Source organism: Zophobas morio, unplaced genomic scaffold (assembly GCF_036711695.1).
Source record: "Zophobas morio isolate AGI-343-1 ecotype UQ-CSIRO unplaced genomic scaffold, CSIRO_AGI_Zmor_V1 ptg000030l, whole genome shotgun sequence".
Lineage (NCBI taxonomy): Eukaryota > Metazoa > Arthropoda > Insecta > Coleoptera > Tenebrionidae > Zophobas > Zophobas morio.
The window spans coordinates 11,449,358-11,474,874 of record NW_026972135.1 but is presented as its reverse complement, the minus strand read 5'-3'; the positions used below and the strand labels follow the sequence as shown (position 1 = coordinate 11,474,874).

Genomic DNA, 25,517 nt, shown 5'->3' with positions numbered 1-25,517 from the left:
GATAGAATAGAATCGCCGTCGCAGTGGAGGACTAGCCACAACCAGGAGCCCCAAATTCCGCTCATGCTACAATGCTCCCTATGGGTATTTTTGTTGCGTCTTTTTTGCAAATGACGCGATAAATCCCGCCAGATCGTCTAGGAACCGCGCCCTCCGCTTCTGCCACGTGTTTCTGTGTTATTTACCCCCCATTCCATTTAAATGTTCAATTTCTATGACTCTGATATTAAATTACAACTGAACAAGTGTTAAAGTTTCAAAAAGATCAGTAGACAACATTTAAATTCGCCATACACTCTCGTGAAATTTTAAACAGCAAAGGATTCTTATCTGGGAATAAAATTGGACATCAGACAATTTATACGATGGAAACATTAATCAACAAAATATTTATGTGGTGGAAATAACTTGCAAAGATTTATAAAAACAAGAAAAAGATCTGGTGCAGACAAAAAAAATGAGGTTAGGAACTGCAGAGCATGAAAATTTACGTTCAATTTAAATTATACAACAAGGAAAATTCCTGAGGCTAAAATTGTGAGATAGAGAAAAATTGCATGAGGTGCAGAAACTTATTTATAACTTTGTTAAACAAAAGACTAAATCCTGACCAAGTGAATTTCATGGAATCTTCTAGTGAGTGTTTACTTAAATAAATCTAATGTCTGTTAAATTGTGTAAGAACCAGTAACGATTAAAACCCTAACATGAACTGTGAATTTACAAACAATAATACAAATTTACACCACGTGTGAGCGTCAGTCGAAAATTCGCATATTTCCGTTTGGAAAAACAGTAATAATTAGTTACGCTTAATTTTCGTTAAACAAAGGCGTCCCCCTTTTTTTAACTACCAAACCAACTAAACTTAATTTAGCCACCTTACCGGGTGCTTTTACTCACACCAAATAAAACAACAGTGACGCCTCTCAACTCTCTAACAAAGAAGTGACCTTCACTACCAACCCTCTCAGCAGATACTACTCAGAAATTATCTAGGAGAGCTACCAACCACCAGAAAAAGAACTAAACTTGCACATGCACCGTTGTTTTTTCAACGCGAAATTTTAATTCAAATTTGGTCACCACAAAGTCACAGACAATGTTGTGAAAAGAAATCTACACATATAATAACAAAAAGGCATAATGTAAGCCCGCCCACCCGCCTTAACTCAATTGTGATGATTTTTTTATTTTTAGAAACTTAAAACACGTTTAAAATAGTAAATTTTTGTAAGAAAATATGTATTTTAGAATTAGGCTCCGCTTCTATGCCTGACGACGAATGAAAACTTTATTACTATTTAGATGAGGAGCATGGATCAAGGCAGGTATGGGTGGGGCTTCATCTTTGGCTTCAATTTTTTTTTAATATACTTAGTAATCTTAGTATTCTTTGAACAACACGATGCTCAAAAGCATGTTTTTAATTTCTCGTATAGAAAAAAGCATTTTGCAGTTAAGCTCCACCCCCATGCCTCAATACGAATAAAAAAAATCATCACAACTGAGATAGGGCAGGTGGGCGGGGCTACATTTTGCCTTTCTGTTTCTTAATATGTGTAGACTTATTTCGACAACAAAAAACTTAAAACATGTCTAAAATGGTGCATTTTTGTAATAATCATAAACAGGCTCTAGCGGAATTTTCAACGACATGTAGCGAAATTTTACCATGTAACTCTGGCAACACTGGTGTTATTTGAAATTTGAAAGTCACGTGCATGTCACGATTTGATCAACATAACCTAAAAACAGCGAAAATGCTGCAAGAGGCGATTGTGCCCAAATTAGCCTTTAATTTACTAAAAGAAGCCGAGCGGTATTACCTAAATCATCACAAATGTAAATTCCTGAATATAGCACTATATATTTTATTTTTATTTTTTTAGTATCTGACGCAGTCCTCACAGAATTGTCGTCTGTGTTTGGTCATGTTTTAGCCGCAGCCACAGAACTACTGGATAATTGCAAAATTACCCAGTACCAAACCACAGACAAGTATAGAAGCATTTACAAAGTAGGCACCAACATGGAACGATACACAATTTACAACGATATTAATTTCTGTCAGTGCCAATTTTTCCAGTCACAAGTTTTAGAAGACAAGGCGTCAGTAACATGTAAACATGTGCTTGCTTTGAAACTCAACCAAATCACGAACTGTGTGAAAGTGTGGACGGAAACTGTGACGGATTCTCAGTTTGTGGAATTTTTGAATGAACAATTAAATTTTGTGAATGATCAATAATAAAAAAAGAGTTAAGTAATGGCATAACATATATTACAATACTAAAAGTAATTACAATTTGTACACATACCTAGTGGACAGCTATGAGAAAATTACAGTTTAAACTAGTGCTAACTGTAGAAACATCTATTGTCATAATTTGATCGAAGTTGATTAGTGACTGTGTCTATGAAATCAGAAGCTGAATATTAGCTCAAAACAAATGTAAGCTGAAGCCAGATAAATACCAGTATTTCATGAGACACAATCCCTATTAACATCAAGTGGAAAATCTTGAGCATCTCAAATGCCGCTGTGAATTTTATTCGCTAGCCTCGCGTGACGTGACGTCACGTCACGTGACACTAGTTTGATCCAGTAGAGCTCGGTTTGTTCAGTAACATTCACTATCTCAGAGGTATTTTAGTAATACTGAATAGGAACGGTTTAACTCCGTCTGCGACATACACAGACCACTACACAAATACCATTTCTCTTAATTTCAGTACTTAGCTATCACAACACAAATGGACAGTTTTATTATGGAAAAATTGCCTGCCTATTATGCCCTGATATGTTGCTGTTACTGTGCAAAATAAACGATTTCACTGCAGTGTACAAAAACAATCAAGTACAAAATGAACGGGTGAACAAAATGGCCGACTGTGTTATTACACAAAACTATACTGGTTTTCTACAGCTCTAGCTTCCGAAATTTGTTCCAGAGTAGTTTCCTGAGTTCGTACACTTCCATTGTGAGTTTGAACCTAAAAATTAAAAAAAATTGATAAGTAAAATTGTATCTAGTCGTTGTTTAAACTCTCTGTTTGTTGTTCATTTTATTGCGCCTGCGCAGTATAGTGATCACTAGTTTTAAGTCAAATTTGAATCAAAAGCCGGGATAAAATAAAACAATGAATACTTCCTCAATTTATATTTATAAATTTGTACTTAAAATAACTACGTGTATCTCGTCTCTTAATAAATTAATCCTTTTGTTAAAAATGAATTGAAAATAAGAGCTACCAATGAAGAATTTACATCTTTAAAAATAAAACTATGCAAGATCTACTAATATAAAATAAATACTTAAAATTAAAAAAAAATGTACATTTAATTATCATTCATTGCATATAATATATACAAAATAAATTCAACCACAGTAGCTTTAAGTAGAAACGAAACATTTGATACTGAAGACCTTACGAGTATTGTACTGTATTTAATTACACGTCATGAGTACTATCACCGAGTACAACTGTGAGCCCTCGTAAGCACGAGTTATACACATCGAAAGCCAGTTAAAGCACACTTAATCACACCAAATATATACAAAAAACAAAAAAGAAAAAAAACTATATACAAGAAGGTTAAAAAATAAAATATCTACCTGATAGAAACTAAACAAAGTCGAGCACAAACAAAACAAAAAAAGACTGAACACAATACTCGAACATGATTTGATCTTATCTCACTTGTCTGATTTCTGGGATCGGTGGAACTCTACGTTCGTGGACGCCATTGGTGGAAGAAGCTTGAGTTTGATTGGACGAACTGCCGCGACCCATCGAACCTTGGAGCTGCCCTCTGGCGTTGGGGTTGACGACGAAGTCGGTTAAGGTGACGTCGGAACTGCCGCCGCTCTCGAGAGGGATCGGCTGCTGTCGGAAATGCTCGAGCATTTCGTAGATCGACTGGAACCAGAAGTGTTGCACGCGACATTGGCCTTGGTCGTTGATGGTCATACGGAGGTGTTTGGCGCGACCCTGTGATTTATTTACCTAGTGTCATCCAAAACGAACTAAATCAAGCCGTCTTACCTGGAAATTGAAGGTCAAGACGAACTCCCCCGTCCGCGTCTCGCTTTGTCTAACCAGAAACAAACCGTGCCCTCTAGCGCCGTCATGGAGAACCAAATTCGTGGCTTCGGATCTACCCAAGGTACCGTGGAACCAGAACTCCTTCTTCAGGGTTTGCCCGATGTCAGTCTCCATAGCTACAACCAGATTAAACAATACCCATTTATTATTATTATTATTATTCTTTTTACCATCTCCTGACGACGGGCACATGTCAAAGTTACTACTGGAAGACAGCCGGTCGCCCCCTCGACCCGAGACATGTCTTGGTGGTAGCTCTGGAGCATCTGAATGGTAGTCCCGCGAACCGTGCTCTCCAGGGCCGGCGTCGCCATAGCCTGCCCCCGAACGGATACAGTACTTGATGGTAGCCAGCCACGACCTACAACATTTTTACTATAGGAGGTTTAGATACTTGGTTGGTTTTAACCTCATGTCGTCGGTGTCATGTGCCTCTATAACAAATTCTAGGCTGTTGTTGGCTTTGAGGACAAACGTATTTTCGTGGTCGGGCATTTCCAGGGCTGTTGTTTCGCGGGCCTCCGTGATTAAAGCGCAAAAAACGCCGCTTCTTGGCTATAAAAACAAGCGATTAAAAATTGTGTTGTTACTTGTGGTGTATGAATCCGTGTTGAGTTTTGACCACCAGATTTTTGGAAAAAAAATTAAATTGTATAACAATTAGCAAATTAACTTTGAAAGTGCAAAACCGAACGCTCTAAAATCTCGCAAAAGTTTTAAGGTTATTTATAAGTTCCCCCCCAGAAAATTGATGACGTCATTTAAAAATTTTGCCGAATAAATCAAATACTCTCTGAAACAGGCAAAATGGTAAGACTCTATGGTCTATACTTGTGGTTTATCAATGTACCCGTTTTAGAAATTCTCATATATTTTTTTCGAATTCTCAAATTTTCATTTTGCTTTCTTCAATCTTCGATTTTCGATTTTTTAAATTTTTGCTTTTTCGATTTTTTTTTTCGCAATATTTTGTTTTTTGGATTCTTCGATTTTTAGGTTCTTCGATGTTTCAATTATTCGAGTTCTCGAATTCTAGTTTTTTCGATTCCCGATTTCTCAAATTTTTGGTTCTGCATTTTTCGATTTTCGAATGCTCTTTTTTTTACTTTTCGAACTCTCAATTTCTTCATTTTTCTAATTTTCTTTTTGATTTTTCGTATTCTCAATTTTCCATTTTTACGATTGCTCGAATTTTCGATGTTCGATATTCCGATTTTTCGAATTTTCAATTTTTCGTCTTTTCAATTGTTCGATATTCGATATTTCGATTCTCGATTTTTTGGTTTTTCAGTTTCTCAATTTCTCAATTTTTCCAATTTTCAATTTTTTGCTTTTTGCTTTTTCTATTTTTTTTTAATTCGCAAAATTTCGTTTTTTGGATTGTTCGATTTTTCGGTTCTTCGATGTTTCAATTTTTCGATTTCCCAATTTCTCAAATTTTTCGTTTTGCAGTTTTTGATTTTTAGATTTTGGATTCCTCGATTACCAATTTCTGGATTTCTCAATATTTCGAATTCAATTTTTTTATTTGTCGAATTCTCAATTTCTTCATTTTTCATTTTTTTGATTTTTAATTTCTGGATTTCTCAAATTTTCTTTTTGATTTTTCGGATTCTTATTTTTTCAGTTTTTCGATTGTTCGAATTTTCGATTTTTAATAGGTATTTCGATTGCTTGAATTTTCGATATTCAATATTTCGATTTTCGAGTTCTTATTTTGATTTTTCGATGTCTCGATTTTCCTAATTTTGACTTTTTTGATTTTCTATTTTCAAATTTTTATTTTGATTTTTCGAATTCTCAATTTTTCGTCTTCTTGATTGTTCAATTTTCGATATTTACTTGTATCGATTTTTCGAATATCTAATTTTTCGTGTGTTCAATAGATTAATTTTTGATTTCTCGAATTTTCAATTTTTTAATGTTTCAGGTTTCCGAGTTCACTCTCGTTTTTTAGATTTTCAAATTTTTGCTTTTTTGATTTTTCGAATTTTCGATTTCTCCAATTCTCGGTTTTTCGATGTTTTGCGAGTTTTCGAATTATAGTTTTCTCAATTTCTCGTTTCTCCAATTTCCCAATTTCTCAAATTTTTGGATTTGCATTTTTCGATTTCTCGGTGATCAATTTATCGATTTCTCGAATTCTCATTTTTTTATTTTTCAAATTCTCAAGTTTTTTATTTTTCATATTCTAAATTTCTCCATTTTTGATTCTGATTTCTCGAATTCTCATTTTAATTTTTGGACCCTTGGATTTTTTGGTTTTCGATTTCTCAATTTTTCATTTTTTCGATTGTTTGATTTATGGATTTTTCGAATACCCAATTTTTCGTTTTTTCAATTGTTTGATTTTTGATTTCTCGAATTTTCATTTTTTTAATGTTTCAATTTTCCGAGTTCTCAATCTCTAGATTTTTAGATTTTCCAAATTTTTGTTTTTTTGATTTTTCGAATTTTAGATTATTCCAACTCTCGGTTTTTCGATAGTTTTCCCGATTTCTCAATTTATTGTTTTCCCAATTTCTCAATTTCTCAAATTTTTGGATTTGCATTTTTAGATTTTTTGAGATTTTTCGATTTCTCAAATTTTCATTTTAATTTCTCGAACCTTTTTTTGATGTAATTCGATTTTTTGGTTTTCCGATTTCTCAATTTTTTTGTTTTTTCGATTGTTCGGTATTTTTGGAGTTGTCAATTCTTGATTTTTCGGTTTTTCTATGTTGAGATTTTTCAATCTTTCAGTTTTTCGATTTTTAAATTTTACGAATTCTCAATTTCTCGATTTTTGATTTCTAGATTTTTCAAATTTTTGCTGTTTCGATGTTTCAATTTTTCGATTTCCCGAGTTCTCAAATTTTTGGTTCTGCATTTTTTGATTTTTAGATTTTCGATTCCTCGATTACCGATTTCTAGATTTCTCGATTTTTCGAATTCTCTTTTTTTTTATTTTGCGAATTCTCAATTTCTTCATTTTTGATCTTAATTTTCCGATTTCTCAATTTTTCGATTTATCCAATTACCCAATTTTTCGTTTTTTAACTGTTTAATTTGTTGATTTTTCGCATTTTCAATTTTTTGATTCCAGATTTTTTTGTCAAATTTTTGCTTTTTTGATTTTTAGATTGTTAGATTTTTGGATTTCTCGATTATTAATTTCTGGATTTTTCGAATTCTTAATTTCTTCATTTTTTAATTTTAAATTTCTCGATTTCTCGAAATTTCGTTTTGATTTTTCGGATTCTCATTTTTTCGATTATTCGAATTTTCGGTTTTCAATATTTCGATTTTTCGAATTTTTGTTTTGATTTTCAGAATTTTCAATTGTTTGATTTTTCGATTTCTTGAGATTAGGAATTTTGAATGTTTTGATTTTCGATTGTACGATTTTCGATATTTATATTTCTCGATTTTTTGTTTTTGTAATATTTCGTGTCCTCGAATTCTAGTTTTCACTATTTATCAATTTCCCGATTTCTCAATTACCAAATTTTGAATTTTTCGATTTTTGAATTCTGAGTTTTTTTGATTCTTCGAATTCTCAATTTCTTCATGTTTATTTTCAATTTCTCGATATTTCGAATTTTTTCTTTGATTTTTCGGATTCTCAATTTTTTATTTTTTCGATTGTTCAAATTTTCAATTCTCATTACATATACATATTTCGATTGCTCGAATTTTCGATATTTAATATTTCGATTTTTCGAATTTTTATTTTGGTTTTTCGCATTTTCAATTTTTCGTTTATTCAGTTGTTTGTCTTTTCGATTTCTCGATTTTCCGAATTTTGAATTTTTTGATTTTCGATTTACAAATTTTCATTTCGATTTTTTGAATTTTCAATTTTTCGTTTTTTAAATTGTTTGCTTCATTTTTCGAATTTTCGATTTTTCCAATTCTAGGTTTTTCAATGTTTCAATTTTCTGAGATTTTTGATTTCTCGGTTAACAATTTATCAATTTCACGACTTTTCGAATTCTCAATTTTTGTATTTTTCAAATTTTCAAATTTTTTATTTTTCGAATTCTCAATTTCTCGTTTTTCAATGTATCGAATTTTCATTTTAATTTCTGGAACCCTCGATTTTCGCTTTTCGGTATTTAATATTTCCATTTTTCGAGTTGTCAACTTTTGATTTTTCGGTTTTTCTATGTTGACATTTTTCGATTCTTCAGTTTCTCGAGTTTTCCAATTTTCAATTCTCAATTGCTCGATTTCTGATTTCTAGATTTTTCAAATTTGTGCTTTTTTGCTTTTTCTTACTTCGCAATATTCCGTTTTTTGGATTGTTCGATTTTTCGGTTCTTCGACGTTTTAATTTTTAGAGTTCTCGAATTCTAGTTTTCTCGATTTCCCGATTTCCCAATTTCTACAATTTTTAATTCTGCATTTTTTGATTTTTAGATTTTCAATTCGTTAATTACCAATTTCTGGATTTCTCGATTTTTCGATTTTTTTTTTGTTTGATTTTGCGAATTCTCAATTTCTTCATTTTTTGAAACATTACATTTCCCGATTTATCGAATTTTCAATTTTCAGTATTTCGATTTCTCGAATTTTCAATATTCGATATTCCGAATTTTTATATTGATTTTTCGAATTACCCAATTTTTCGTTTTTTCGAATTTTTTTGTTTCTTGATTTTTACTTTCTTCAAATTTTCAGGTTTTTCGATTTTTCGAATTTTCGTTTTTTTTAAATTCTCAGTTTTTTGTTTTTTCGATTGTTCGATTTTTCGATGTTTCAATTTTCGAGTTTTTGAATTCTAGTTTTTCTCGATTTGTCAGTTTCCAAATTTCTCGAAATTTTGGTTATACATTTTGCGGTTTTCTGATTTTTCGATTTCTCGATTATTAATTTCTCGATTTTTCGAATTCTCAATTTCTTCATTTTTTGATTTTAAATTTCTCGATTTCTCGAATTTTCTATCTGATTTTTCGATTTTTCGAATAGCCAAGTTTCCGTTGTTTCAATTGTTTGATTTTTGATTTCTCGAATTTCCAATTTTTTAATGTTTCAATTTACCAAGTTCTTAATCTCCCGATTTTTAGATTTTTAAAATTTTTCCTTTTTTGATTTTTCGAATTCTCAATTTCTTGTTTTTCAAATTTCTCAATTTCTCAAATATTTAGGTTCGCATTTTTCGATTTCTCGACTTTTCAAATTCTCATTTTTTTTCAAATTCTCAAGTTTCTCAATTTCTCTATTTTATGTTTCATTTTTCGATTTCTCGTTTTTCAATTTCTCTATTTTTCAATTTAATTTCTCGAACCTTCGATTTTCGATTTTTTTGGTTTTTGAATTTCTCAATTTTTTGTTTTTTCGATGGTTCGGTATATATTTCGATTTTTCGAGTTGTCAGTTCTTGATTTTTCAGTTTTTCTAAGTTGAGATTTTTCGATTTTCCAATTTCTCGATTTTTCTCATTTTCAATGTTTTGATTTTTCAATTTCTCGATTTTTGATTTCTAGATTTTTCAAATTTTTGCTTTTCCAATTTTTTTTAATTCGTAATATTTCATTTTTTGGATTGTTCGATTTTCGGTTCTTCGATGTTTAAATTTTTCGAGTTCACGAATTCTAGTTTTCTGGATTTATCAATTTCTCGATTTCCCAATTTCTAAAATTTTTGGTTCTGCATTTTTTGATTTTTAGATTTTCAATTCTTCGATTAATTTCTCAATTTTTCGCATTCTGTTTTTTTTTATTTTGCGAATTCTCAATTTCGTCATTTTTGATTTCTAGATTTCTCAAATTTTTACATTTTTAATTTTTGCTTTTTTTTTAATTCGCAATATTCCGTTTTTTGGATTGTTCGATTTTTCGGTTCTTCGACGTTCTCGAATTCTAGTTTTCTCGATTTCCCGATTTCCCAATTTCTACAATTTTTGCTTCTCCATTTTTTGATTTTTAGATTTTTAATTCGTTATTTACCAATTTCTGGATTTCTCGATTTTTCGATTTTTTTTTTGTTTGATTTTGCGAATTCTCAATTTCTTCATTTTTTGATACATATTACATTTCCCGATTTCTCGAATTTTCAATTTTCAGTATTTCGATTTTTCGAATTTTCAATATTCGATATTCCGAATTTTTATACTGATTTTTCGAATTACCCAATTTTTCGTTTTTGTGAATTTTCAATTTTTTTGATTCTCGATTTTTACATTTTTCAAATTTTTAGCTTTTTCGATTTTTAGAATTTTCGTTTTTTTAAATTCTCAGTTTTTTGTTTTTTCGATTGTTCGATGTTTCAATTTTCGAGTTTTTGAATTCTAGTTTTTCTCGATTTGTCACTTTCCAAATTTCTCGAAATTTTGGTTATACATTTTGCGGTTTTTTGATTTTTCGATTTCTCGATTTGTCGAATTCTCAATTTCTTCATTTTTTGATTATAAATTTCTCGATTTCTCGAATTTTCTATTTGATTTTTCGATTTATCGATTTTTCGAATAGCCAAGTTTCCGTTTTTTCAATTGTTTGATTTTTGATTTCTCGAATTTCCAATTTTTTAATGTTTCAATTTACCAAGTTCTTAATCTCCCGATTTTTAGATTTTTCAAATTTTTGCTATTTTGGTTTTTCGAATTCTCAATTTTTCGATGTTTCAATTTTCCGAGTTTTCGAATTCTAGTTTTCTCGATTTCTCAATTTCTCGTTTTTCAAATTCTCAAGTTTTTTATTTTTCGAATTCTCAATTTCTCGATTTCTTTAGTTCTCTGTTTCTCAATTTCTCTATTTTATGACTGATTTTTCGATTTCTCGTTTTTCAATTTCTCTATTTTTCATTTTAATTTATCGAACCTTCGATTTTCGATTTTCTGGTTTTTGAATTTCTCAATTTTTTTGTTTTTTCCATGGTTCGGTATATATTTCGATTTGTCAGTTCTTGATTTTTCAGTTTTTCTTTGTTGAGATTTTTCAATTTTCCAAGTTCTCGAGATTCCCATTTTCAATTTTTTAATTTTTCAATGTTACGAATTCTCAATTTCTCGAATTTTGATTTCTAGATTTCTCGATTTTTTTAATTTGTAAAATTTCATTTTTTGGATTGTTCGATTTTCGGTCTTCGATGTTTAAATTTTTCGAGTTCTCGAATTCTAGTTTTGTCGATTTATCAATTCCTCGATTTCCCAATTTCTAAAATTTGTGGTTCTGCATTTCTTGATTTTTAGATTTTCAATTCATCGATTAATTTCTCAATTTTTCGAATTCTGATTTTTTTTTTATTTTGCGAATTCCCAATTTTTCGTTTTTTCAGTTGTTTGATTTCTCCATTTTTCGAATTTTCAATTTTTTTATTCTTCGATTTGTGGATTATCGATATTTCGAGTTCTCAATTTTCGATTTTTCGTTTTTTTTCAAATTGTTCGATTTGTCAATTTTTCGATTTCTCACTTTCACGAGTTCTCCATTTTTTTTTATTCTCAATTTTTCGATTTTTCTTTTTTAGTTCCCGAGCGTAAACTAAGGAAGTATAGTAACCGAGTCCTGGCGACTTGCCACTTTCATGTTTATCGACGTTTCATGACCCCGCATACCTTGAGCGCCATTTTTTTTTTATACTGTGATTAATATTATCTATATTTTATAAACTTATAGCATGTAGGATTTGTTCAACTGTACTTCAGATGTGAGGGAAGTTCTGTCTAAACAATCGATGACCATTTTTTTCTCAAATCATGTATTCTTAGCACAAGTTTGAAACAGCGTCATCAAATTTTTTGTGTGAATGATAAGGCAAATTTTGGGCGTTTTACTATCTACATAAGCTCAAAATACTCTTAAAATTTCATAATAATAATCAGTCCAAATAAATAGTTTCAGAGAATGGAAAACACACAAACAGAAATGGAAAATTTCAACTAATTTCTTATATTTTAATGGCCACTTTTTTGACCCAAATATCTTTAATTTTCGGGATAAATATTGCAAATAATGATCTAAAACTGTCGCATCAGCAATTGTAAATTATGCATATTGCGCCTGCGCATATTAGTTGTGTTTTATCCATGCATTTTTTTTATCTATGGATTATCTTTTTTTCGTGTCCATAATTAGAACTCGTAATTAATTATTCATAACCATGAAGATATATTAACTTCCTATCCTGATGATTTTTTAAAAATTATGAATCACAATAAATTTGGTCATAAAACGAGCCAGAACTACCACAAATTACATGCACAATGGTGTGAATTAATAACAAGACCTTCAAGTGGACAGAGTATTGTGCACAGATTTATCACAATGATGAATTCATTCATTTCAAATTAATGGTGGCTTAACATCCTTCAATTTTAAAGCTCAATAATATCTCATCAATTACATAAATACTAAAGGTTTTTAAAAAGTAGAAATATAACTTGGGTTTTATTTTTACTAAATTTCATTTATTAAGTAATTACCAACCACCTTGTAACGCTAAAATTTCACTAGTTACATGGCGAAAATCTCTAAATTTGAGACGCAATTCTATGACAAAGAAAAATTGCCAATTTTTCATGTGTCATTTATCATGAACTAACCACACTCTTTTACTAATACAACTACTGCACTTACTTTTGTACTCTTTGGTGGCGAGTAAAATTCTAACATATATCCCCCCACAGCCTTGACAAGCGCCAACCGGCACTTCTCCCACTTCGGAGGCCCCCCTGGCTGGTCCAAACTCTCCGGCGTTGAATAATTCACAATCCCTTCTTTGCGGCATTCCACCACAATCTTCGCCAATTTCGTCTTATTATGCGCCAGATCCACCTCATCCGAATGCTGTTTGTGGAACAAATCTTTGCCCTTCCTCAACATCTTGAAACTTAACCTACAATTGTCATGATCACCGTCTGCGCCGACTACCCCCGCCCCCGCATACCTCCTAAAAAACGGTTTCTGTTGCATTTTCGGTGACCCCTCTTCGTTCTCGGAGGTGTCATCTTCCAGTCTTGAAGCCCCATTGACTACTTTGTTGGTCTGTGATTTGCGCTTGTTGAAATCGGTTTCAAAGTGCTCGCTAAACGTGTCGATGAACTTTTTTAGGAAATCTTTGTACGTTATTGTCGCTTTGGCTGTTTCTGACAGGTTCAACGACATGAACTGAATGCAGCTTTTTGAAAAATCTTGGGCTGCTACAGATGCATGTCTTTCGCAAAATTCCATCCACGAATGTTCGGGTGTTGGGGACTCCAATGCCGCCGCCATTTAGATCTTCGAAGTGCTCACTGGGTTATTTGCGATTCACATTATATTACGGTTTTGTATTGTTTAAGCTATTTAATATTATTGTTTTGACGTTGAGCGGGTTGGTTTTTTACAGGTTGACGCCAATGCTAATTTTGACATTTAAAGTGACGCTGCCAACGTAAAATGAAAAACACTAGGGATCAGAGGCGCCGCGATTGGGTGGGCTTAAGTACGACTACAAATCAAACAAATTAATATTATACTTTTTTAAATATCTGCATAGTGGATATACCGAGTGAGCAGTAAAAATGGGAGAACAGATAGCCATTGTCGTCTTGTCACATTTCTGTCAATCTGAAAGTTTGAGCTGAACATGCAACGATCAAAGATTAATCTTCAAAAATTCATTGTTGTCTTCGATCGTGTTTTTTATAAATATATAATTATTCTTGCTTATAGTTATAATGAAAAACTTAATTTTGATGTGTTTGTAGGTACAACAAAGTATTTGGCAATGGCATCTATGACCAGCAGAGAGAAAAATTAATTGTAAAGTAACCATACTATGAAAATTCAAAATAAAAAGATACAAAAATTACAATATAGTCTCGAGATTTAAAAAAATGTCCTTTTTATTTTCGATGGAAAAAACCCAAGCTTCAAAATATACTTAGTGACTTTTAATTGGAGGAGTCGATAAGGTTGGTTATATTAATGTTGGTATTCATAGGAGTATTTTGACTTTTGAGACACGTGTGTATTTTAAATATCAAAAGGGTTTTAAATTTTCAAATATTTACATTTTATTCTGAAAACCGTCAGTCAAAATGTCTGTCGATAATGAAACCGAACCCATAGAACCCGAACAAACACCCGAAGACGAAAAACCCATGACCTGGAAAGATCTGGTAATCACAAAACATGATTGTTCTGACCTAACCTCAAACTTCAATTAAATTTTTTAGGGTCTCGTCGACGTTCTCTGTACCGCCTGCGAACAACTCCAATGGAAAGAACCTTCAAAAATCCAAAAAGAATCAATTCCTGTAGCCCTCCAAGGCAAAGACGTGATCGGACTCGCTGAAACTGGCTCTGGAAAAACCGCAGCTTTTGCACTACCTATCTTACAGTCCCTTCTTGAAAACCCGCAAAGATACTTCGCTTTGATTTTAACCCCCACAAGAGAGTTAGCGTTCCAAATTTCCGAACAGTTTGAAGCTCTGGGGGCTAGTATTGGAGTAAAATGTGCAGTGATCGTGGGAGGGATGGACATGATGTCACAGGCTTTAATGTTGGCGAAAAAACCTCACATTTTGATTGCAACGCCCGGGCGGTTACTTGATCACTTAGAGAACACTAAAGGGTTTAATCTGAAAGCGTTAAAGTACTTAGTTATGGATGAAGCTGACAGGATTTTAAACATGGATTTTGAGGTGGAGGTTGATAAGATTTTGAAGGTGATACCAAGAGAGAGGCGCACGTTTTTGTTTTCAGCTACGATGACCAAGAAAGTGAAGAAGTTGCAAAGGGCGTGTTTGAACGATCCTGTGAGGGTGGAGGTTTCAACTAAGTATCAAACTGTGGAGAAGTTGCAGCAGTATTATATTTTTATTCCGGCGAAGTTTAAGGTATTTGTGTGTGTGGTTTTGTTGGGGTGGAAAGTTATGTTTTTGCGTTTTTACAGGATGTGTATCTTGTGCACATATTGAATGAAATGGCGGGGAATAGTTTTATGATTTTTTGCTCGACTTGCAATAATACAATAAGGACGGCGTTGTTGATACGGAATTTGGGTCTTACAGCGGTGCCTTTGCATGGGCAGATGTCGCAGAATAAGAGGTTGGCAGCCTTGACAAAATTTAAAGCGAAGAATCGGTCTATTCTTATATCTACAGATGTTGCTAGCAGGTATGATTTTTTTTATTTAGTTGAGTTTATTAGTTGTGTAAATGTAAATAGGCATTTCTTTTATACGCAAGAAATTGCTTCCAAAATTCACTACAGAGTTCTTATAATAAGAACCTATGAAATTTTAAACGTCAGGTATTAAATGATAACACAGTGGTTTGTTCCAACACCGATGATTAAAGAAGTCAACAGAGGTCAACACGTCAAAATTCGTACTGTCAATCTGACAAGAAGTAACTTCACGCTGTGGCTAAAAACAGCGCGGTTAATTTCCGCCCGTGGCTTAGCTGGTTGTTTAATCACGGCTCATGTCATTTTAAGTACGGGAGTAGAAAAAAAAATTAATGCAGTTGAAGGCTTTCACGGTTAGGGTTGACTTTCCCAAGTTTGAAATTTAAAAAAAAATGACGTCACCTTCTTAGGGAATACCTTTCGAATAAAAGGTAAGAAGTCCAAACCCGGAACGTGTAGTTCTGTGAATAAAATTAATGACAAATTTTACGCCCCTCGAAATACGGGAAATTGCCCAAAAGAACACCCGATATATTTATTTGGGCCCAGCTGTGTCTAAATCCAAATTTATCTGGAGGGTATAGAGCTCCATAGGTCCAGGTGGGTGACTCACGCAGAAATTTTCAGCAAAATATTATGACATTCACCTTACCAAGTGCCTAAAACACATCCAATGTTACGTTTAATATGTGCAATACTTATTGTACATTTCATTCAAAAATTCTATATTCTAAATTTTACATTCTACAGTTTTAGTTAATTGAAAATATCATTTCATTCTTTTGACGTTAATTGTAGTTGTTATTTGACAGTAACATTTGTGAAGAGTGCTAATTTTGAAAACATAAATTACACCTGTTCTTTTAAAACACTCAAATTTCTATAAAGGTACACTCAATTAGGGTGCTTTAATAGCTCGATTAGGGACGCGAAGTAGATTTTCTTCTACATTTTACAATTCTACAATCCACAATAATTCTACATAACACAATTCCACAGTTGTACATTCTACAATTCCACATTCTACAATTCGTCATTCCACAATTCTACAATTCTTCATTCTGCAATTCTTTATTCTGCAAATCTTCATTCTACAATTTTGCGTTCTACATTCCACAATTCTACAATTCTACTTCTATAATTATATATTCTACTTTTCACAATTCCACAATTGCACATTCCATAATTCCACATTCCGCAATTAGAACATACTATAATTCTACAGTTCTGATTCTACAATTCCACAATTTTGCAATCCACAGTTGTGTATTCCGGAATTCTACAATTCCACATTCCACAATTGTACATTCTACATTCCATAATTCCACAATCCACAATTCTACAATTCCACAATCCACAATTCTACAATTCTGCATTCTACATTCCACTATGCTGCCTTCTACAATTCTACTTCTACAATTGTATATCCTACTTTCCACAATTCTGCATTCCATAGTTCTGCATTCCGCAATTCTACAATTCCACAATTCTACATTCTACAATTCTTCATTCTAGAATTCTGCATTCTACATTCCACAATTCTATATTTTACAATTCTACATTCCACAATTCTACAATTCTGCATTCTACAGTTCTGCATTCCACCATCCTACATTCCACAATTCTACATTCTACAATTTTGCATCCTACATTCCACAATTCTACTTCTACATTCAACAATTCTACATTCTACAATTCTGCATTCTACATTTCACATTCCACAATTCTATATTCCCTAATTCTACAATTCTTGCATTCTATGGTTCTTCATTCTGCAATTCTTCTTTCTACAATTTTGCATTCTGGATCCACAGTTCTATGTTCCACAATTTCATTTTCCACAATTCTACATTCCACATTTCACAATTCTACATTCCACATTCCACAATTCTACATTCCACATTCCACAATTCTATATTCCACATTCCACAATTCTACAATCCACAATTCCACATTCCTCAATTCTACATTCCAAAGTTCCACAATTCCACATTCCACAATTCTACAATTCCTCATTTTAACAATTTTGCATTCTACATTCCAGAATTCCACATTCCACAATTCCACATTCCACAATTCCACATTCTGCATTCTACAATTTTGCTTTCCATAATTCTATGTACATTCCAGAATTCCACAATTTCACATTGCACAATTCCACATTCCATAATTCTACATTCCACATTCTACAATTCTGCATTCTATAATTCTTCACTCTACAAGTCTGCATTTTGTATTCCACAATTCTGTTCCACAATTTACCATTCCATAATTCCAGATTCCACAATTCCATATCCCACAATTTTACATTCAACAATTCCACATTCCACAATTTTACAATTCTTGCATTCTATGGTTCTTTATTCTACAATTCCACATTCCATAGTTCCACATTCCATAATTTGACAATTCTAATTCTACAATTCTTCATTTTACAATTTTACATTCTACATTCCACAATTCTATGATTCTATATTCCATAATTCTACATTCCACAATTCTACAATTCTTCATTCTACAATTCTTTATTCTACAAATTTACATTCTACATTCCACAATTTCACATCCCACATTCCACAATTTCACATTGCACAGTTCCACAATTCTGCATTCTATATTCCACAATTCTACGTTCCACAATTTCACATTCCCTAATTCCACATTCCACAATTCGATATTCCATAATTCTACATTCCATAATCCCACATTCCACAATTTTATATTCCATAATCCCAATTTCCACAATTTTATATTCCATAATTCTACAATTCTATATACCACAATTTTATATTCCATAATAATACATTCAACAATTTTACATTCCACAATTCTACCATTCTTGGATTCTATGGTTCTTCATTCTACTCCTCAGTCTTCAATTCTTTCATTTTCATTCCGCAATTCTACAATTCTGCATTCCACAATTCCACCCCACCATTCTTCATTCGACAATTCTACATTCTAGAATTTTAAATTCCACAATTCTGCGTTCTACATTCTACACTTCTACATTCTAGAATTCTATATTTCACAGTTCCCCATTCCACAATTCTACATTTCACAGTTCCACATTCCACAATTCTTCTTTCTATAATTCTGCATTCTGCAATTCTTCATTCTATAATTCTGCATTTTACAATTTTGCATTCTACATTCCACAATTTCACATTCCATAATTCCACATTCCACAATTCGATATTCCATAATTCTACATCCATAATCCCACATTCCACAATTCTATATTCCATAATTCTACATTCAACAATTTTATATTCCGCAATTCTACAATTCTTGTATTCAATGGTTCTTCATTCTACTCCTCAGTCTTCAATTCTTTCATTCTCATTCCGCAATTCTACAGTTCCGCATTCCAGAATTCCACCCCACGATTCTTCATTCTACAATTCTACATTCTAGAATTTTAAATTCCACAATTCTGCGTTCTACACTCTACATTTCCACATTCTAGAATTCTACATTTCTACATTCTACAATTTTATATTCCACAATTCTACATTTCACAGTTCCACATTCCACAATTCTACATTTCACAGCTCCACATTCCACAATTCTACATTTCACAGTTCCACAGTGAAGCTATAATTTTGCATTCTACAATTCTTCATTCTATAATTCTGCATTCTACAATTCTGCATTCTACATTCCACAATTCTACGTTCTACAATTTTACATTCCACATTCCATAATTCTACGTTCTACAATTTTGCATTCCACATTCCATAATTCCACAATTCGATATTCCATAATTCTACATTCCACAGTTCTATATTCCATAATTCTACAATTCTTTATTCTACAAATTTGCATTCCACAATTCCACAATTCTGCGTTCTACACTCCAAAATTCTATATACCACTATTCTACAATTCTTGCATTCTATGGTTCTTCATTCTACTCCTCAGTCTTCAATTCTTTCATTTTCATTCCGCAATTCTACAATTCTGCGTTCTACATTCCACAATATATTATTCCACAATTTTACATTTCACAGTTCCACATTCCACAATTCTACATTTCACAGTTCCACAATGAAGCTATAATTTTGCATTCTACAATTCTTCATTCTATAATTCTGCATTCTACAATTCTGCATTCTACATTCCATAATTCCACATTCCATAATTCGATATTCCATAATTCTACATTCCACAATTCTGCGTTCCACATTCTAAAATTCTATATACCACAATTCTATATTCCATAATTCTACATTCCACAATCCTACAATTCTTGCATTCTATGGTTCTTCATTCTACTCCTCAGTCTTCAATTCTTTCATTTTCATTCCGCAATTCTACAATTCCACATTCCACAATTCTACAATTCCGCATTCCACAATTCTGCGTTCTACATTCTACACTTCTACATTCTAGAATTCTACATTTCTATATTCTAGAATTCTACATTTCTACATTCCACAATTTTAAATTCCACAATTCTACATTTCACAGTTTCACATTCCACAATTCTGAATTCTACAATTCTTCATTCTATAATTCTGCATTCTACAATTTTGCATTCTACATTCTACAATTTTGCATTCTACATTCCACAATTCTACGTTCTACAATTTTGCATTGCACATTCTATAATTCTACGTTCTACAATTTTGCATTCCACATTCCACAATTCGAGTTTCCATAATTCTACAATCCACAATTCTATATTCCAGAATTCTACATTCAACAATTTTACATTCCACAATCCACAATTCTACAATCATTGCATTCTATGGTTCTTCATTCTACTCTTCAGTCTTCAATTCTTTCATTTTCATTCCGCAATTCTACAATTCCGCATTCCACAATTCTGCGTTCTACAGTCTACACTTCTACATTCTAGAATTCTACATTTCTACATTCTAGAATTCTACATTTCTACATTCTAGAATTCTACATTCATTCTAGAATTCTACATTTCTACATTCCAGAATTTTATATTCTACAGTTCTACATTTCACAGTTCCACATTCCACAATTCTGCATTCTACAATTCTTCATTCCAATAATTCTGCATTCTTCAATTTTGCATTCTACATTCCACAATTTCACATTCCATAATTCTACATTCCACAATTCCATATTCCCCAGTAGTACATTCCACAATTCCACATTCTACAATTTTTGCATTCCGTGGTTCTTCATTCTCCAGTTCCACATTTGCACTTTCCATAATTCCACATTCCACAATTCCACAATTCTACATTCCACATTCCACAATTCTACATTCTACAATTCTGCATTCTACATTCCATAATTCCACATTCCATAATTCCACATTCCACAATTCCACATTCCACAATTCCACATTCCACAATTCTATATTCCATAAATCTACATTTCACAATTCTACAATTCTTGCATTCTATGGTTCTTCATTCTACAATTCTGCATTTTACATTCCACAATTCTACTTCTACAGTTCTACTTCTACAATTATATATTCTACGTTCCACAATTCTGCAATCCACAATTATATGTTCTACTTTCCACAATTTTGCATTCCACATTTCCACAATTCTACAATTCTGCGTTCTACACTCCAAAATTCTATATACCACAATTCTACATTCAACAATTTTACATGCCACAATTCTACAATTCTTGCATTCTATGGTTCTTCATTCCACAATTCTGCATTCCGCAATTCTACAATTCCGCATTCCACAATTCCACAATTCTGCGTTCTACATTCTAGAATTCTACATTCTACAATTTTATATTTCACAATTCTAAATTTCACAGTTCCACATTCCACAATTCTGCATTCCACAATTCGACATTCTACAATCTACAACCCTGCAATTCTACATGCTAGAATTCAATTTTAAAAATCATTTCATTCTTTTGACGTTAATTGTATGTTATTTGACCAGAACATTTATCATGAGTACCAATCTTGAAAACATAAATTACACCAATTCTATTAAAACACTCAAATTAAGGTGCTTTAATAGCTCAGTGTAGATTTTTTTAAGCATTGAACCAAACAACTAACTAAGCTTATGCTCGTGAAGTAAAAATACGTGGATGTTATTTCAGAAAGATCAAAGTTGATATAGTACTAGAACCATAGTCGTCTCATCGCGATTTATTTTTTAGTGATTAATAGTCCAAACAAAACACTCATCAAGATCTATGCCTTGGAAAAATAAAAAAAAAAACTATTTAATATACACAAGTCTTAGATATTGGAGTGGAACGACCTCTAACATCTCAGTTATTTGGAAAGATTGAAGTTCAAAATTTAGAACAGTTAATTGATCCAAAGGAAGTTATGAAAAACATATACTATAACCATTTCCAACCTCTTCTTTCCAAATAAAATGAAATATATGGATTTTCCCAGAATTGCGATTCTACGGTTATCTTCGCAATATCTCTTCAAATAGCAGAGGAAAACGCAAATTTATCTATCTCCCCCAATATTTTTACGAATTTTTAAATTTTAAACTTGGACGGGTAAAATTAAGACGAAAAACTATGCAAAACGATTATATTTTCAGTGTTAGACGGCCTTCGATTTTTCGAGAAAGAACTTTTTTTAAGCAGAATGTGATATGTTTTATGCGTTACGTAAAATATGTTTTTGTTTTTTCAATTTTGAAACTTGGTACCGCAAAAAAAAGAGCGGTTTAAAAAGTCACAGAAAATCGCGAATTAACTTCTCTTGCACTAATTACACTCGATGAAGGAGACAGCGGCGTCGAATGCGGTTCATTTTTCAACTTTTTTAATATATGAATACCTATATTTGTTATGTTTTTGTCTGTTATTTTTACCAAAAATTAAAACCAATGATGTATAAACTGTGTATGATCATTTATGATTAAGCACAAGTATTCGTCACTACCTCTGATTACAATATATGCGCATTTTTTAATACACTATTTTAAGAATGACTATTGAATTGTTTGTATTAATTTTCAGAGGTTTAGATATTCCACACGTAGACGTCGTAATTAATTTTGACATCCCCACACATAGCAAGGATTATATTCACCGAGTTGGCCGGACCGCAAGAGCTGGAAGATCAGGAAAAGCCATCACTTTTGTAACACAGGTAATAATTACATTTCTCGTTAAACTCTTTGTAATGTTTGAAATTTAAGTACGACGTGGAATTATATCAAAGGATAGAACTCCTCATTGGAAAAAAGTTGCCTCTGTACAAAACCGAAGAGGACGAAGTTATGGTGCTACAAGAAAGAGTCGCCGAGTCACAAAGAATAGCAAAAATGGAAATGAAGGACTTAACAGACAAAAAAGGCAAGAGGAAAAAGGGCGACGACGGGGATGACGACGACACTGAAGGTGCATCAGGAGTGCGGAAACGTCTAAAAGGCGGCAACAAAAAAGGCGGCAAAAGGAAATAACTGTATTGTTGAAACATTTTTATTAAAAAATGAAATAAACTCCACTTTTATTTTAGAAATTTTACAAAATACTTACAACTTTTAACTTATCGCAATAAAAATCACAAATTTAAGTCTCTGTTCTTATTTAAATTTCATCTTCAATGACACTTGCTTTTTATAAAGATTAACTTACATCAGTGTACTAAAAAAAAACAAAAGCAATAACAATATACACCTATGGTTTAAACAACAAACAAAATCATAAAGTTTAGGTCCTAGTAAACAAAAACGATTGGTCCGTACATCTAATCAAATATCAAAAATTTTTAGTAAATAACCCTCCAATTTTGCCGAAGAACAAAATCGCGTCGAACTCCTCAACAAAACCTTCACTTTCATAACACTTTGACGGCGTACGGATCCACCTCGAAGGTCTGTCTAAGAATGGCACTGAAAATCAATTCGGCACTGCAGACGATCCGATTTGTGTCTTTTTTATTCCTCAAGAGGTCCGCGACCAAATGTATGTCGTTCTCGTGTGTGATGATAATGTAACTGAAAGGCGCGTTCACGTTCATCGCCTCGATCTGCGCAGCTGTCCTTCGGATTCTCTCGACGACGCCGCCGCAGCTTTGCACGAGCTCCACTAACACACTTTTACTCGGGAAAACACTCGGCGTTATCCAGAAGGATTTTCCTTCGAACAGTTTGCTACGGTTTTTAGTGTTTAGCGTTTGAGTAAAGTCACATTTGTATTCACTATTGAAATCTTTGGTGTCTAGACTGTAGTTGGCTTCGTCTAAGAACTTCTGGGCGCTGTGGGAGTCCTTGAGCCACTGCTCCGGCATGATGTAGACCTCGCGGCAGATGCAGAAGAGGAGCTTGTTGGAGCGGGCTAGAGTCGGCATCACTAGGTGGGTGCAATCTTGATGGCTTTTGGCGACGACGCCTCCTAGTTGTCTGTTAAAACAGGAAAAAAGTGGTTAAAGTGTTTTTAATTAAAGTTTCCAATTGTATTTCTTTTAATTTGTTGAAATTTGTTTTTTTAGCTGAATTACATAATTACGCCTTCCCAGTATCTCATATAACACGTTCGTTTCTAGTACAAATGCTCCAATAAAACCTTGTCACTTCCTCGAGCGCAAACTAAGGAAGTATTGTAATCGAGTCTATAGAAAACGAAGAAATAGAGCTCCCTTTTCCGTCGGTCTGTCTGATCGTTTTTCTGGCGTCTGTCCGGATTTTAATTAGATATGTAATCTTCGAAACTAATTGAACCGATTGTTGTCAAATTTTGTAAATATATTAAGTCTATCATGTAGATGGCAAAACGCTACAAAAATTTAGCTAATCATCCCCACCAATAATTTGATGACGTCATCTCCAAAATTTAGATACTTCTCCATTTATGGTGTACGAGTCCGTATTGAGTTCAAGAATCAAAATTATATAACAACACTTTGCAATTTAACTTTAAAACTGCAAAACCGAATGCTTTGAAATTTTGCAAACGTTTTACGGTTATCGTAATCATGGTAAATCGTTTATCAAAATTTACTCGTTTATCCCCTCCCAAGAAATTGATGACGTCACGTCAAAATTTTGCTGAGAAAATGCTTTCTGACCCACTACTACTTTGCTTTATCAGTGCATTCAAGGTTTTTATAATTACTTAGACAGGGTGACTAAAAAAAAATAGAATTCGCAAGCTTTAATTTTTTAATTTCTCTACTTCCAAATTTTTCAATTTTTCGTTTCTTTAATTTTTCGATTTTTCAGTTTGTCAATTTTTCAAGTTCTTGATTTATATTTTTAATTTTCCCGATTTTTTTTTATCTTCATTTTCCGAATTTTTTGTCACAATTTTTTGTTTTTTCATTTTTGATTTTCCAACTTTGCAATTTTTCCATTTTTTTGATTTGAAAAGTTGAAAAATCAAAAAATTAAAAATGGAATAAATAAAAATTGGAAAAAATTGCAAAATCGAAAAACTGAAAAAACGAAAAATAGAAAAAGTGGAAAATGGAAAAATTGCAAACTGAAGAAACGAAAAATCGAAATATTGAAAAACTAAAAAACGAAAAAATCAATGGATGGATGGAAAAAAGTCGAAAAACTGGAACATTGAAAAATTGAAAAATTAAGAACCGAATAAATAATCAAAAAGTTCTAAAATCTAATAATTGAAAACAGAAACATTCTAAAATTGTAAAATTGAAAAAGTCAATAATTTTAAAAATTATAATTATTATTATTAGATACATATTTAAAATGAAAACTGAAAAAAATCACACTGAAAGAAGGAAAAATTAAAAAAATGGTAAAAATGAACAAATTACAAATCGACAGTTTGTAGAAACGAAAAATTAAAGAACTGAAAAATTAAAAATTGAAAACTCGAGGAATTTTAAATCGAAAAATTGAAGAAACAAAAATTGAAAAAATGAATATTGAGAAAACAAAAAATTATAAAATCGAAACGTTGAAAAAATTAAGAAAACACCAAAACGAAAAATTGAAAAATTTCACATCGAAAAAGAAAAAATCCGAACATCAACAAACTGAAAAATTTTAAAAAATTAAGAAAATAAAAACCGAAACGAAGAATTGTAAACCGAAAAATTGAAAAATAAAGAAGTTGAAAAATTTAGAAGTTAAAAAATCAAAAAAGTGAAACGTTCAAAAACTGAAAAAATTCACACTGAAAAAACGAAAAATTGGAAAGTCGGAACACTGAAAAATGGAAAAATTGAAGGAAGTAAAAAACTTAAACCAAAGGATGAAGTATGAAGGAATTGAAGAACAAAAAAAAATATGAAAAATCGCAAATGGAAAATTTGAAGTTACGCAAAATTGAAAAAATTAATAATGAAAAAAAATATATAACAAAATCGAAACATTGAAAAAATAAAGAATATAAAAAACCAAAACG

At 32.1% G+C, this 25,517-nt stretch overlaps 4 protein-coding genes across 5 annotated transcripts in view; 2 read left to right on the top strand and 2 right to left on the bottom strand.

Moving 5' to 3' along the window:
- The first annotated feature begins 1,721 nt into the window (after positions 1–1,721).
- LOC135138175 (zinc finger SWIM domain-containing protein 7-like) lies at positions 1,722–2,270 on the top strand. Its single transcript, XM_064068074.1, has 2 exons — positions 1,722–1,845; positions 1,893–2,270. The coding sequence occupies exons 1-2, from the start codon at positions 1,725–1,727 to the stop codon at positions 2,249–2,251; spliced, it is 480 nt and encodes a 159-aa protein (XP_063924144.1). The 5' UTR covers positions 1,722–1,724; the 3' UTR covers positions 2,252–2,270.
- On the bottom strand, positions 2,263–13,430 carry LOC135138174 (SH2B adapter protein 2). 2 transcript variants are annotated; one of them, XM_064068073.1, is made up of 7 exons: positions 12,979–13,430; positions 12,669–12,927; positions 4,520–4,665; positions 4,281–4,471; positions 4,051–4,226; positions 3,706–3,996; positions 2,263–2,997 (listed from the first exon to the last, which is right to left on the bottom strand). In XM_064068073.1, exons 1-7 carry the CDS (start codon positions 13,302–13,304, stop codon positions 2,902–2,904), a joined length of 1,485 nt encoding a protein of 494 aa, XP_063924143.1. In that variant the 5' UTR covers positions 13,305–13,430; the 3' UTR covers positions 2,263–2,901. The 2 variants fall into 2 exon arrangements, with proteins under 2 accessions (XP_063924143.1, XP_063924142.1); XM_064068072.1 differs by having other exon boundaries at positions 4,051–4,471.
- A 585-nt stretch (positions 13,431–14,015) lies between these two features.
- LOC135138894 (ATP-dependent RNA helicase DDX47) lies at positions 14,016–22,716 on the top strand. The gene is made up of 5 exons (XM_064068920.1): positions 14,016–14,194; positions 14,252–14,914; positions 14,971–15,194; positions 22,158–22,290; positions 22,340–22,716. The coding sequence occupies exons 1-5, from the start codon at positions 14,114–14,116 to the stop codon at positions 22,601–22,603; spliced, it is 1,365 nt and encodes a 454-aa protein (XP_063924990.1). The 5' UTR covers positions 14,016–14,113; the 3' UTR covers positions 22,604–22,716.
- Positions 22,639–25,517, bottom strand: part of LOC135138893 (PAX-interacting protein 1-like) — a 29,342-nt gene continuing 26,463 nt past the window's right edge. The window contains exon 7 of the mRNA XM_064068918.1: positions 22,639–23,545. Coding sequence (XP_063924988.1) covers positions 22,981–23,545 — 565 coding nt within the window. The 3' untranslated portion in view covers positions 22,639–22,980. The remainder of the gene's footprint in view (positions 23,546–25,517) is intronic.